This window comes from Solea solea, chromosome 15 (genome assembly GCF_958295425.1).
Source record: "Solea solea chromosome 15, fSolSol10.1, whole genome shotgun sequence".
In the NCBI taxonomy this organism is placed as follows: domain Eukaryota; kingdom Metazoa; phylum Chordata; class Actinopteri; order Pleuronectiformes; family Soleidae; genus Solea; species Solea solea.
Window position 1 is genome coordinate 9,576,745 of NC_081148.1, and position 12,805 is coordinate 9,589,549.

Below are 12,805 nucleotides of genomic sequence, written 5' to 3' on the forward strand. Positions count from 1 at the left end.
TGTGTGTGTGGTCACAGCCCCGTGGTGACCTGTGTGACCTCCGAGTTGGGGTCATCATTGGTAACGCTGCCGCAACAGCGAGAGTCCACCGACGACCCCTCCAAGGCTAGTCATACCTACAGAGAGAGAGAGAGGATGTTCAGTGGATATTCTGCCTGTGTTTTCCATGACATGACCTCCTGACCCCCACGGCCTTTTCTTTCATTCATTCATTTTTCCACTGCATGTGCTTTGAGAGTCACAGCAGCTGATCCAAGAGTAAACAGCAGACTGGACACCACACGGGGGGGTCAAAGGGCCAACATACAGAGATTAAAAACCCTTCCCACTCGCATTTACACCTAAGCTTTAACACTTTAGAGTCTCCACTGAAGACTAACAGGGTCACAGCTTTGGAAATTAGAGCTGTGAAGCTCTGGATGTCAGTGAGGAAGCATCACAGGCTGCAGAAGCTTCCTTTACATAAATATTATGTTTTAAGGTTGGGTTTTATCTGTCTGTCTGTCTGTCAGCAGAATCACTCAAAAAGTAGTTTGGGATTATATTTTTAAGGGATGTGGATTATGGCCCAAGAAGGAGAAATCATTAAATTCTACTGGTGTTTTGGATCCTGATCACGATTTTCTTTTCAAAACCTTGCGAGACAGAGGACTGCGTTATTTATTTCATCTGTGGTGTTTTAACTTAAAGTGTCTTTTTATTTGTATAGCACTTATTTTTCTTTTTTTAGGGGGGGGGGGGGAGAAATACGATAAAGAGTATTGAAAATAAAGATGTTATTCCTGTAACAGTTTGACAGTAATAACAGTGAGTCTCCAGTCTGCATGTCTGTGGACTGTGGGAGGTATCCGCCGTACGTGGAAGAAATACAAACTCACACAGAAAGGCTGTGAATCAGACTGGAAGCCTTATCGCTGTGAGACATCAGCGCTAACCACTGCTCAACCATGCAGTGATTTGAAAATTAAAAATAATTTCACAGTCTCAGTTTAAATAAACAAGAACTTGCAGTTTTGTTATGTTTCAGATGATCTCTTGACCAATTGCAGTTCATCCACTCAGTCTCTGCTGATACCTTAAAGCATATGCTGAAGATTTACTGTGACAATGATGCAAAACTACTCTTTAATGTTTTAAAAGAAACAAGTTAAATCTAGAATTTAAACATTCTATACACGCAGAGATTAGCTGTAGCAATTACCTGTTGATTGGACCTGTCTCCTGTGTTGGCACTGTTGTGTTCACGCTGTGGGAGCTTGCGGCTCATGGCTCCAGTCCTGGACGAGTTCTGCATCTCTAACACTGAAGGACTCGGGGTGCAGAACTCACGGAAACAGCGCTTGAAGTTCTCGTCCAGGTAGCCATAAAGCACTGGGTTCAGACTACTGCAGGGAGCAAAAGTGAGGTCATAAAGTGTAATTAGGAGAGTGGAGTCATTCTGCAGACAGGTAGGAAGAAATGTGCGTTCTCTAAAGGTCAGTGCCATTTGCTATCCAAATATTTATATTAACCCTTCGCGCTACAGGTGCACCCTTGGTAAATTGCCATGGGAATAATACACAAGCGCTTATATGGACATGCTGCGGGTGCGTGTTTACAGGTCACATCTTTAGGCTTTACAAAATGTGGTTTTTCATCTTCTCATCTTTCAAAGATATGATTCATTTTAGATTGCATATTTGTTTAAAAAAAAAAACCTGAGAGTAGCGATTGTTGTGCAGAAGTCCCAAAATAGTGTTTTATTTTTCTTGACAAAAATGATTTGATGAGTACTTTTTGCTCAGGTGTGTTTATATACTGTAGTCGAAGAAAATGAAAAAAAAGATAATTTCATCAGGTTGCCTATAGGTTGTGCTGGAAAAAAAGGACACTCTATATTGCACATTCTTATAGCCTTATTTGAACATAGTGGCAAAAAGCAGCCTAAATGCTCTGTGTTCTAAGATTCAAGCATTTGCTTTTTAACTGTGACCAGTTTTCATTTTGAGTCAATCACTAAATATGACAATGAAAATGCTTAAAACTGCTGAAATTTGAATTGACAACGTGTTAATAGGGAATTAAACAATCATCGATTAATCATCAGACACTATTTGTCAAGAAATGAGGTAATCCGTTATGCCCGCTTGTTGAATTTCAGTAAATATGTTTGCCTAAGCCTTGGGCTTCTGCCAAGAGCAAACCTGTTTGTGTAGCCAAGGGCGATGCAGAAGTGCCAGGTGATCGTCTGCAGCGTGGAGCTGGGGATGTTGACGAGAGTGGTGATGATGACAAAGATGTGAATGGGCGTCCAGCAGACGATGAAGACGGCAACCACCACCAGGACCATGCGCGTGATACGACGTAGGTTCCTGTCCTTCTCCTGCGTGTGGAGGGGAGGTAACGTAGGTTAGTGCTGGAGGTCAACGGGGGTATGATGTCGGTAGTGACGACAGAAGCAGGACAGAGGAGATAAAAGAAGGAACAGTTGAGATGGAGACGGTGGAGGAGGGTTGAAAAATGGACAGATGAATAAGGGAATGGCAGGGGAAGATGGATGGTTAAATTGGAGCTGAGAGGGGAGAAAATTAGAGAGAATCATAAGGCAAAAAGAAGAAAGAAAAGATGATGAAAGTGGAGAAAAAACACTTTGATCTTTAGAGTATAGCCTATACAGTATATCTGCACTATAATGTGTGCCACTCTTTGTGTGCACTCGGAGTTTTGCAGCCTGTGATTGGAACATTATTCATTTTCCTCTGCAATTAACTAAAATGGAGTCTTAGCCTCGGGCTTTAGGTTTATTTCTCCTAATTGCTTTCTCTTAAGAGAAATGAGCGCGTCCTATGCTTGTATTTTTTCCATTAGCATGTAATTAAAAGCCTTTAGGCATCAAATGTATGAACTAAGTGGCTGTTTGAGTAAATTCTGGCTAATAATGCGTCAAAGACAAATATTTTTTTTCCTAACCTGGGAGCCCGACAGCATGCGCACACTCTTGAGCCGCAGGATCATGAGGCCGTAGCAGACGGTGATGATGAGGACGGGCATGATGAAGGCAAAGATGAACACACAGATCTTCAGCAGGGTGTCCCAGTACCAGGAGGGGTGTGGGAAATTGAGCTTGCAGTCAACAACACTGGAGGCTGTGTAGGATGTGGAGGAGACGCAAACATCAAGCACATGTTTAGAAATGCAAACTCTCGTACTCGCTTTTCTCTTGACTATAGCACTTTTGAAACATCTGTAGGCAGTTAAAAAATGTGTTGGCTTTATCTGGCTGTGCACAAAGCAACTGTTTTGGATTCTTCATTGACAGTCTGAGGGCTGACAGTGTAAATAAATAGAGGTGGACTCTCACATGGCGGTGGGCAGGTCTGACAAAGCACAGGTGTTGAAGGCAGCTATTGTTGAGACTATTGTCGTCATAACTATGGCTCATATGCGGGAATTACGACCCATAGGTACGTTTTTAAAATAGATATAGTCGCTCCTAGTGGTTGTATGAATAACAGCAGTCTGGTACCTTGGGTGTGTCGTCATCTAGTAGCTTTGATGAGTTTTCCACTGGTAGTTCAATCAGTGGTTAAAGCATTGTACTTTTGTCTAGTCGACATGGGTTTGACTTCCACGTTAGAATTTTAACACGCATATTTGTTATGCCACTATCTGTAGCTTACTGCCTAGCCCTGTCTTTTTTAGCCCTAACCCTAACCTCACTAACACTTGTGCCTAGTTGAGTCGGTGCGCTAAAAACCGAAGTACCTATGGGTCATATTCAGGGGTTGACCAAAGTTGACCAAAGTTACCCATAGTTACATAGTTTGTTTCAGTTGGAGGACTTGTTGGGATGCTAGTAGAGCAGAGTCTGTAATGGCTTACTATGTAGCAAGAGCTGCTAATGTTGCAGTGACAGTGACGTGTCCGCCATTGTTGGACAAACTTTGCCCAAGAAACAACATCGGCGACAAAGAGTACATATACATATGTATATATACATATGTGTGTGTATATATATATATATATATATATATATACATATATATATATATATATATATATACATATATATATATATATATATGTTGTGCAAAATAACAGCTGTAGGGGACGCTAGCATAGAAGTCAAGGAGGTAGCAGCTTTTTCAGCCTACCGTTTTAGTCTCGATCTTGGCATGTTTTCCGATATCCAATAATACATTTTAAAGTTACTTACCGATAATCTTACCGATAATATCATGCATCCCTACGCATGACGTGTTTCGATTGGCTGATCAAACTGCATTTACGCATTTATCTCCAAAGTAAACCACCCAAACAGAGCTCTTAAGAGAAAGCTGCTCACTCTACTGCTTTTGTGAGTTCAGGTCACTCTTGCTACAAATTACAGACACAGACACTGCTCTTCTGACCTTCACGGTCGAATTCGGGTTTACACTACGTTATATCTTTGCCCAATTCTAATGCGTGATCACGACAACAAAATGTACCAGTTTAGGAAAAGCCACTTATTCTAAATGTGTTCATGCAGCCCCCCTGTTCGAGGCGTGTTTGTTTTTTAAAGTTTAAAATGTTTTATTTTACGCACAAGTGAAAATCATGCAGTATTGCTGGTACAGTTTGTCCCTTTAACTATCCAGTTATGTAAGTCGTCAGCCATGCATACAGTATTCAATGTAGTTTGTTTGTGCAATTACACAGAAAAACTTTTGGGATGGTTTCTTTTATGGAACCTGCTGGAGTAAATAATTGGTCTTTAAAGCTGTAATGCAAAGAATGAACCTAATTTGTTTCCCTACTGCTTTGTGTGTCTGCTTTTGTTTTGTTTCCGCGCTGTTGCGAAACCCATTGTCTACAAATGGCTGACAGAGAAAATAAGTGCTTTTCGCACCACTCTTAGTTCAGCTTTTAAATGCTTGGTTGAATAGTGGATGTCAGGGATATTTCCAGAAACATTAATGTCTATTGTGTTCCATCTACTTTACTTATTGTGGTTACCATAAATGAAATAAAGTACATATAATATATTATAATAAAGGCATTTGAGTGTTTGCCATGCTTACATGTGGCAGTGGACGCCATAAACATAACAGGCAACCCGATAGCCGAGGAGAGAATCCAGTTGCAGACGTTGACAATCTTGGCGTTGCGGGGTGTCCTGAAGTCCAGCGCTTTCACTGGGTGGCACACAGCCACGTAGCGGTCAATACTCATAGTGGTGAGCGTGAAGATGGAGGTGAACATGTTGTAGTAGTCGATGGACATCACCATCTTGCACAGCAAGTCTCCAAACGGCCAGGTGCCCATCAGGTAGTTGACACTTTGGAACGGTAGCGTGCTGGTGACCATGGCGTCGGCCAGAGCGAGGTTGAAGATGTAGATATTGGTGGCTGTCTTCATTTTAGTGTATCTGTACAGAAAGCACAGTGCAATAGAGTCATGTCTCAGTTTCATGCAATAAATAAATAAAATAAAATAAACAAAGTCAATGATTTATTGTTATGAGGTTAAATCTAACGTGTATATGTGAAGGGAAACAGTAAAAAAGTGCAGACTCTGTTTTCTTCAGTCAGTTTGAAATGCATCTTTCTTCAGAAGTTTGTGCTTCACACCACTTCCTGCGCAAATGCCATGCTAAAATGAAATGGCATTTTGAAACCATCTTCCTTTCCTCCTCACCACATAATAGGATTTTGATAGAGTTTCTATCGCTAAGGATCTCAAATAAACTCAAGGCGAATGTGATCCATTACGGTATTTTGCTTTTTCTCCAGCTAAGTGAACCACTTTAAAGCCCTAAAAGGATGATATGTAAAATGCATCTTCACAGAACTGAAAAAAAAAGGGGGCGTCGTTTTCTTCAGCTTATGAAAAAGTTGATATGGAAATGAAACGACATTAAACAGTTTTCATAATTTGTGGCAGCAATCACAGCAGATTCCTGGGATGCTTTGTTAATATTCCAGGTCTCTTGTGTCAGATATTAGAACATTTGCTAATGACAGACATCTTGTTTAATCAGCTCTAATGTCTCTCTTCAAGGAGATGCCACAGGGACTCCTTGATGTTTAAAAGGTATTACAGAGAAATTAGTCATTTCTATGTAACGCAGATGTATTTGCACAAAGGCTTGATGAAATGTAAACCCTTCCACAACTCATTTTAGGTTTTGTGTATTTCATGCCGTCTTATCTACGTCTTATTCCATTAGATTGTTTTAAAGAAATTCTGAAACATGAAGGGCCACAACAATGTTTACAATAACAAGGTTTGTGAATGACTAAAAAGGCTAAATTAAAGGTGAATAAACAGGTCACGTTCTATTCAAAAGTAGCTATTTGTCATCTGAATGAAAGACACAGGATATGGAGGATGTGATTTTACGGTCTATCACAAAGTTGCACTTTAAATGAAATGGGTTAAAGTGAGGGGGAGAGTTCCAAGTGTATCGAGGGTAATGGAGTGTTTATAGAAAACAGAAGAAAGACATGACTCCATTAGCACAGGATGGGACGAGAAGAGGATAAAAGACAGACAACTAAGAGGGCTCGACTGTTTAGAGCACTTGTCCCCAAAGACATATTCCATGTTTAGATTTTGCTTTGGGTGAAGCTGGATCACATGAAATAGACCTTAAATGATTTATGGTGAACGTAAAAGACCAAAGACCTCAATGAAAATATTTGGAAAAAGAAACAATAATCATTGTTCAGTTGACCTGACCTGCGTTGTTAATGTGAAATATACAACCTGAACACCTGTCGCCAAACATATGAGCAGTGTTTGAAGCTGCTGCAGCATTAAACTGCTATTCATTTAACGAACCTCCACCACATTTATTCATTTAGTCATGGGCAAGTTTGCTGTCTGGACCCTAATACGAGGACAGGACAAGCAGCCTTTCAATTATTTAATGAGTTCGGGCCATAACCTGCAGCATAAATTATATATTTGACAGGTCAAAATGAAGTATGACATTTTAAACTGCCATGGGCTAGGCCACAATAAGATTACTAGGCTAAAATCATGACTTTTTTGAATTTTAAATCAGATTTGTTTCACTTCAGTAAGTCCTAGATCTAGAGCTTGATTAATCAATTACTAAATGCATTGTCAACAATTTTGATACTCGATGAATCGGTTTGAAGCTTTTTTCTTATTAAAACATTTTTGGCTTCTTAAATGTGAATATTTTCTACGTTTCTTTGCTCCATATTACAAAGAAATCATTAAAACGGAATCATTTTGGTTTGTGGACAAAACAAGACATCCGAGAACATCATCATTACTAGGTTTGACAAACACCGATCAACGTTCTTTTACCAAACGATTACTCGATTAATCGAGAAAATAATCAACAGATTAATCGATTACGAAAATAATCGTTGGTCGCAGCTCCACCTAGATCCGATATACACTATACGGACGAGAATATTTGGCCACACCTAACTGGACTAACTATTAACTATTAAATTCAGGTGTTTCAATCAGGCTTTGGTCTCTCGGCCCCTTAGCTCCACTGAAGGACAATCTGAACGCTTCAGCATACCAAGACATTTTGGACAATGCTATGCTTCCAACTGTGTGGCAACAGTTTAAGGAAGACCATTTTCTATTCCAACATGACTGTGCCCCAGTGCACAAAGCAAGGATTATAAAGACATGGTTTGACGAGTTTGGTGTGGAAGAACTTGACCGGCCCGCACAGAGTCCTGACCTCAACCCCATCCAGCACCTTTGGGGAAGAACTGGCACGAAGATTGTGAGCGAGGTTCTTCGTGCCTGACCTCATAAATGCTCTATAGAAAGAATGGGCACAGATTCTCACTTAAAAATCTGGAGGGAAGAAGTGTGGAAGCTGTTATAGCTGCCAAAAGGAGGACTGACTCCATAATTAAGTACTTCATATGAATTATTTGAATATGTCCCTGTTGGTGTAATGGTCTTCTGTCCATGTAGTATCTATCCGATATGTAGCCACGTGACATGAATGAGAATCCATGCGTCTTTTTGCCTGATCACATGCACTGAGACATGATGACATCGATGACTGCCGACTCTAATCCACAAGGTCACAATGGAAGCTTCTGTTTCTGAACATTAATGATTTTCTGTCGTTGTTAATGACGCATGCAAATAGGTATTGACTAAATCCACCCCCAACCGAAGTGTAAATATGAAAACACATGCTGTATAAGACCAGTTGCCAAACAGACTGCTGGAAGAACTCCAGCAAAACAGTTTGAGACAGAAAACCCTCACGAGAGAGAAATGTTCATTTTTAACAAAAGAAAACAAAAAAAAAATGCTACAATGAGGAGATGGTACAGGCTGTAGTTCATAGGAGACACTTAAGTGCACAGTATAATCTCTCCTCAATTTTTAAAAGACATATTTAAGAAAATGTGAACTCAAAGCACAACAGTAATTGTTGCCACACTATCCCATTCAAACACTTACCTTGCCATTGCCGTAATATAATTACCCTGGATTCACAAAGTGACAATGATACATTGCACCCACTGGCCTTCACTTTATTAAACCCAAACTGTCACTCTACCGCCGAGTTAATTTGCTTCTGTTTGGATGTAGCGCTCTCCCCAATAATCCCAAATCCTCTTAACAACCAGAGATGACGGTTAGTTCATTAAAGTCTGATTAACGTTGAACGGTGACAGCTTAAGTGAGTTTGTTGTTCCAAGCTTTATTTGTGCGGGGACTGACGAGATACCTCACACCGCAGTAAAAGCTGTCATCCTCACACTGAGGACTGAGCTGGAGCTGAGCTCATTTCTAACATCCCCTTATTGGCTCTGCAGATGATTGCTAGTGTGTCTGCTGCGTGTTGTGCGCTTCCCGGGTCCCTTTTTTTCCCCGTTACACCTGTTCAACTTCTAATTTGTAAATCTCTAATCTGCTAATCAGATGGCAGCAACTCAAGTGTACAAGTGTCAAGTGTGCAACAGCAGAAGTGACCACATGGGTCACTTTATTAGGTACACATAATACACAAAGAGGTGTAAGTCTGAGGGTCCAATCACATGCAGCATGCTGTCGGAAGGTGAATGGCCTCGTTTCATTTGAATCCGTCAAAGTGCCGTTATTGATGTATTGATTTTAATTTTAGGCACTGCCCTAAAAGGTCACCCCCCCCTGAGGAATTGAGACTCAATTACTCAACAGGTGATCCCACACCACCCCCTCTGCTGCTTCCACTGCCAACAAGCATGTTCAGCAGTAGAATCCACTTCTTAAAACATTTCATGCTCAAACTGTGTGCAGCCATCTCGAGAAGAATCCAGAGAGGTTAGCATTGTGTGAAGGTATACGGCAATGGGTTGACTGTATTAGACATTTATTTACGATTAAAGGTTACTTACTACACTCATTTAAATATAAATACATGTCTTTTTTTATTATATTCCCATGTATTTATCACCATTTATACAAATGAGTCTCCTAAGTTACAGTATATAGACAAACGATGTGCGTAATTTCTTACTTTCAAGAAGGCAGTCAGGGTTTGAAACCCGACAAAGGCACTTGGGTTCAAGTTGGGGCAAAGTTTCAGTTACATTTCACTGATGTAAACACATCGTTTCTCATGCTTGGTGAAGTTGGCGTAGCTTTGGTTTTTCCATTAACCAAAATTATGGTCTCTCCATACGCCTTACTAAATAATCTGAGAAGGATAATAATAATTGAATGTAGCATATGTTGTTGTGAACATGGGATATGTCTTTTGTTTAATCATATCACACTATAGTATTTTTTAATAGTAATAGTGTCATTTTTGGGGGGGTGTTTCCCTAAAGAGAGCTATTCTATATTTCATATTTTAGCAAATTAAAGTCTTTCATGAGCTGTGCCTATTCTTATGTAAGAGTGACAAAAGGAGATTAAACACAATGTGTGAAACTCACGACGATGGCAAGTATCATTAATAAAGAGGATAGCGATCTTCTGTCAAATGGCTTCTTACTTGGGAAAACATTTTCTCAGATAAGAAAATGAGAGCTCTGTTCACAACATCTATAACAACTATCTCATTTCATTCACAGCTCACAGTGGGTAAGAGGTCACAGGTCCCTAGTGGATCATTATTTACAGCAGGCTGTCACTCTATTATTTGGGTGATAAAAACTGTCAGTGAGGCGAGACCAGACAGAAGTTACATTATTATGCTGCTTCTGAGAAGAAACAACACACATCAATTGTTTTATTTGCCTCTAAACTGCAAACATCCAATGAATCCAATGGGGTTTCAAAGGCTACATGTCATAAAACGTATTCGAGCTCAATCGGTCCAAAATCCGAGGTAAAGAATCTAGGCCAAACGTGTCTGGTTGTGGAATATAAATGTTTCTTCCAATTTTAATTCAGCTTCATAAAGCTCTCTTAAAACACAACAAAAAGGATGCAGAACACAATATCAAAATCCATGACTAATAATACAAAATAAAACAATTCCAATAAGTATATGATAGGTCCTTTCTGTAAACAATCTCAGACATTAAAAATAGGTCAATTAAAACCATAAACCCTGGGTCAGATGTGTTTTATAACTTACATCCTAAATTGCGTGTCTCTGATTTGAAAATGATTAATTGCGGCAGCCCCGACAAAAACTCTCCACTGATGTCAATACATGTCACAGGTGCTCTCGGTAATTTCAGACGAATCTCAGCTGTTCAATAACAGAGGGAGAAGAAGAGGGGGAAATGTTTATTTCGGGCTGCAAATAACAAGTGTAAATCTTATTTCCATCTGCTTCGATTGTTGAAACACAAAGGGTCACTGACGTGATCAGGGATGACCAAGCAGATGAGAAAATGCACAGTGTACCCACACAGTGTCGTCGTCGTCCCCCCCCCATTACAATTGTAAACAGCATGAGTCCATTCAAACGTGCCTGAATCTTAAGCGGTTGATGACTGTTATCACATGTGAGGCTCGTGCTTCACCATGGCAACAGCGACGCAGTGGAGAATCGCGTTGGGTACATAATTAGAAATGATCCCAATAATATTATATAACAAGAATAATCTGTGCCTCTATCTTTGCGTCTATTTGTCTTAACAACGAACTGAACTGCGCCTTTGCTCAACTTTGAGTTTGGCGGGCGCTTGTACACGTTTCTCCAAACACACTTTTTTCGAAGCAGCACATGCTGTGACTTGAAAAACTGTGCAGTTTATTGTCACAATACCACATTTGGAGAAATACATAGTTACTAACATGAAATTAGCACATGAAACAAAAACCGTCTCCGCAGGGAACATTTGTTCATAAAGTTGCTCGGCTTTTTTTGTTTCCCTGTCAACGAAAGCCTCCAAATTGACGCAGGAAAATACAAATACACACATGGGCGTGTGATGTTGACGTTTTTCGATAAATCTTCATTTGTTGCTTGTTGCTTTCTGCAATTATGTTATTCCATTCCCTTTAGCTGTTGATGTCTAATGGTCTCAGCTTGTGAATATTACACCTACTCCTCATTTACTGGTCACAGCCACTGGCCCCAAAAAATTCTTTTAAATCTCAGCTGCGAATAATAAGCTCGGTCCGTTTGTTGCAGTGTAGTTAATGGCGCTGTAATAAAAACATAACATTAAAGGAATGGAGAGAGAAAGATGTGGCTTCTAATTTGAGAGGAGATTTTTTTTGTTGCCGATGTTTCGTGTTAATGATTTTGTAACGCTTACAGACAAAACAGTCGAATAACTCCAGTAAACCAGAGAGAACGTATATATATATAACGTGTATATTTAAACACGGCACAGGAGAATAATGAAACAGACGTCAAGATTAAACTTGTGGTCAACCGTTTGGAACTGAGGCGGATTAATTTCCCGTGGTTCTTGTTACACGGCAAACATAAACATAATTCATCACAAGGCCAGCAACACTGGACAGTGTATGTTCAGCCTCGTGCATGATTCATGAGCTGCTGCTGGGCGCAGATAAACTATTAAGTCCTGGTCGCAGGAACAGCGTCTGCTCGTGTGCATGGACAGCTGAATGCTTGTGGCCCAGACAATAACATTGTCCATGCACACGGTGAGGAGCATGATGGATAAAGGTGCACAGGGTGTGACCGTGTGCATGTCTGAATGCTGGGCATGTGTGTCTGTGGTGAGGCGTGAGAGGACGCTGACATTTGTATGTGGGCTTACTGGTGTTTAAGTTAAAAAAATCATATCAACATCAGCTTACACTTAAAGGAATACTTCACTGATTTGCATGTGGCTTTGTAGCTCTAGAATAGCAATAGATTTTTTTTTTAAATTGTGCTTCCCTCCCTCAGTTTTCCACTGAGTTGTAAAAAAATAAAATTTTGCTGAGTCAAATGTCGCGATTCGCGTCGGTTCAAGGTTTGAAACTACAACGCCAGTTAGACTCACCCATAGGGGGATGTGTAAACACGGTGTCCGCCATCTTTGCTAACAGTCACGCTAACTGGCTCTTGCTCTGCAGCGTAAACTGTGAACAACAATGATCGAATGTAGTTTTCAAACTGATATGGCTGCAAGGGAAAAGACCTGCATTTCGGCGGAGCCAAGAAGGCACTTGTTTCAAATATTATTTCACATTTCTACTACATAGATGACCCAATTTTAATAGACATTCATCTTTCCAACGGTGAAATATGCCTTTAATTTATATTATAGTATAATGGTATATTATTGTAGTACTTCAAACACTGATGATCATATAAAATCATCAGAATTCACCTAGAAATATTGACTCAGTTATGATCACAGTATAAACAGCGTTTGTATACAGCATATGTTGGTCCATGTCAGTACGACAGCAGAGACGACTA

At 40.1% G+C, this 12,805-nt stretch overlaps 1 protein-coding gene across 1 annotated transcript in view; it reads right to left on the reverse strand.

Annotated features, from left to right (window-relative positions):
* Positions 1-12,805, reverse strand: part of oprm1 (opioid receptor, mu 1) — a 25,227-nt gene continuing 12,422 nt past the window's right edge. The window contains exons 2-6 of the mRNA XM_058652429.1: positions 5,043-5,389; positions 2,950-3,125; positions 2,184-2,362; positions 1,202-1,385; positions 1-116 (exon numbers count right to left, since the gene is read on the reverse strand). Of these exons, the coding sequence (XP_058508412.1) occupies positions 111-116; positions 1,202-1,385; positions 2,184-2,362; positions 2,950-3,125; positions 5,043-5,389 (892 nt within the window). The 3' untranslated portion in view covers positions 1-110. The remainder of the gene's footprint in view (positions 117-1,201; positions 1,386-2,183; positions 2,363-2,949; positions 3,126-5,042; positions 5,390-12,805) is intronic.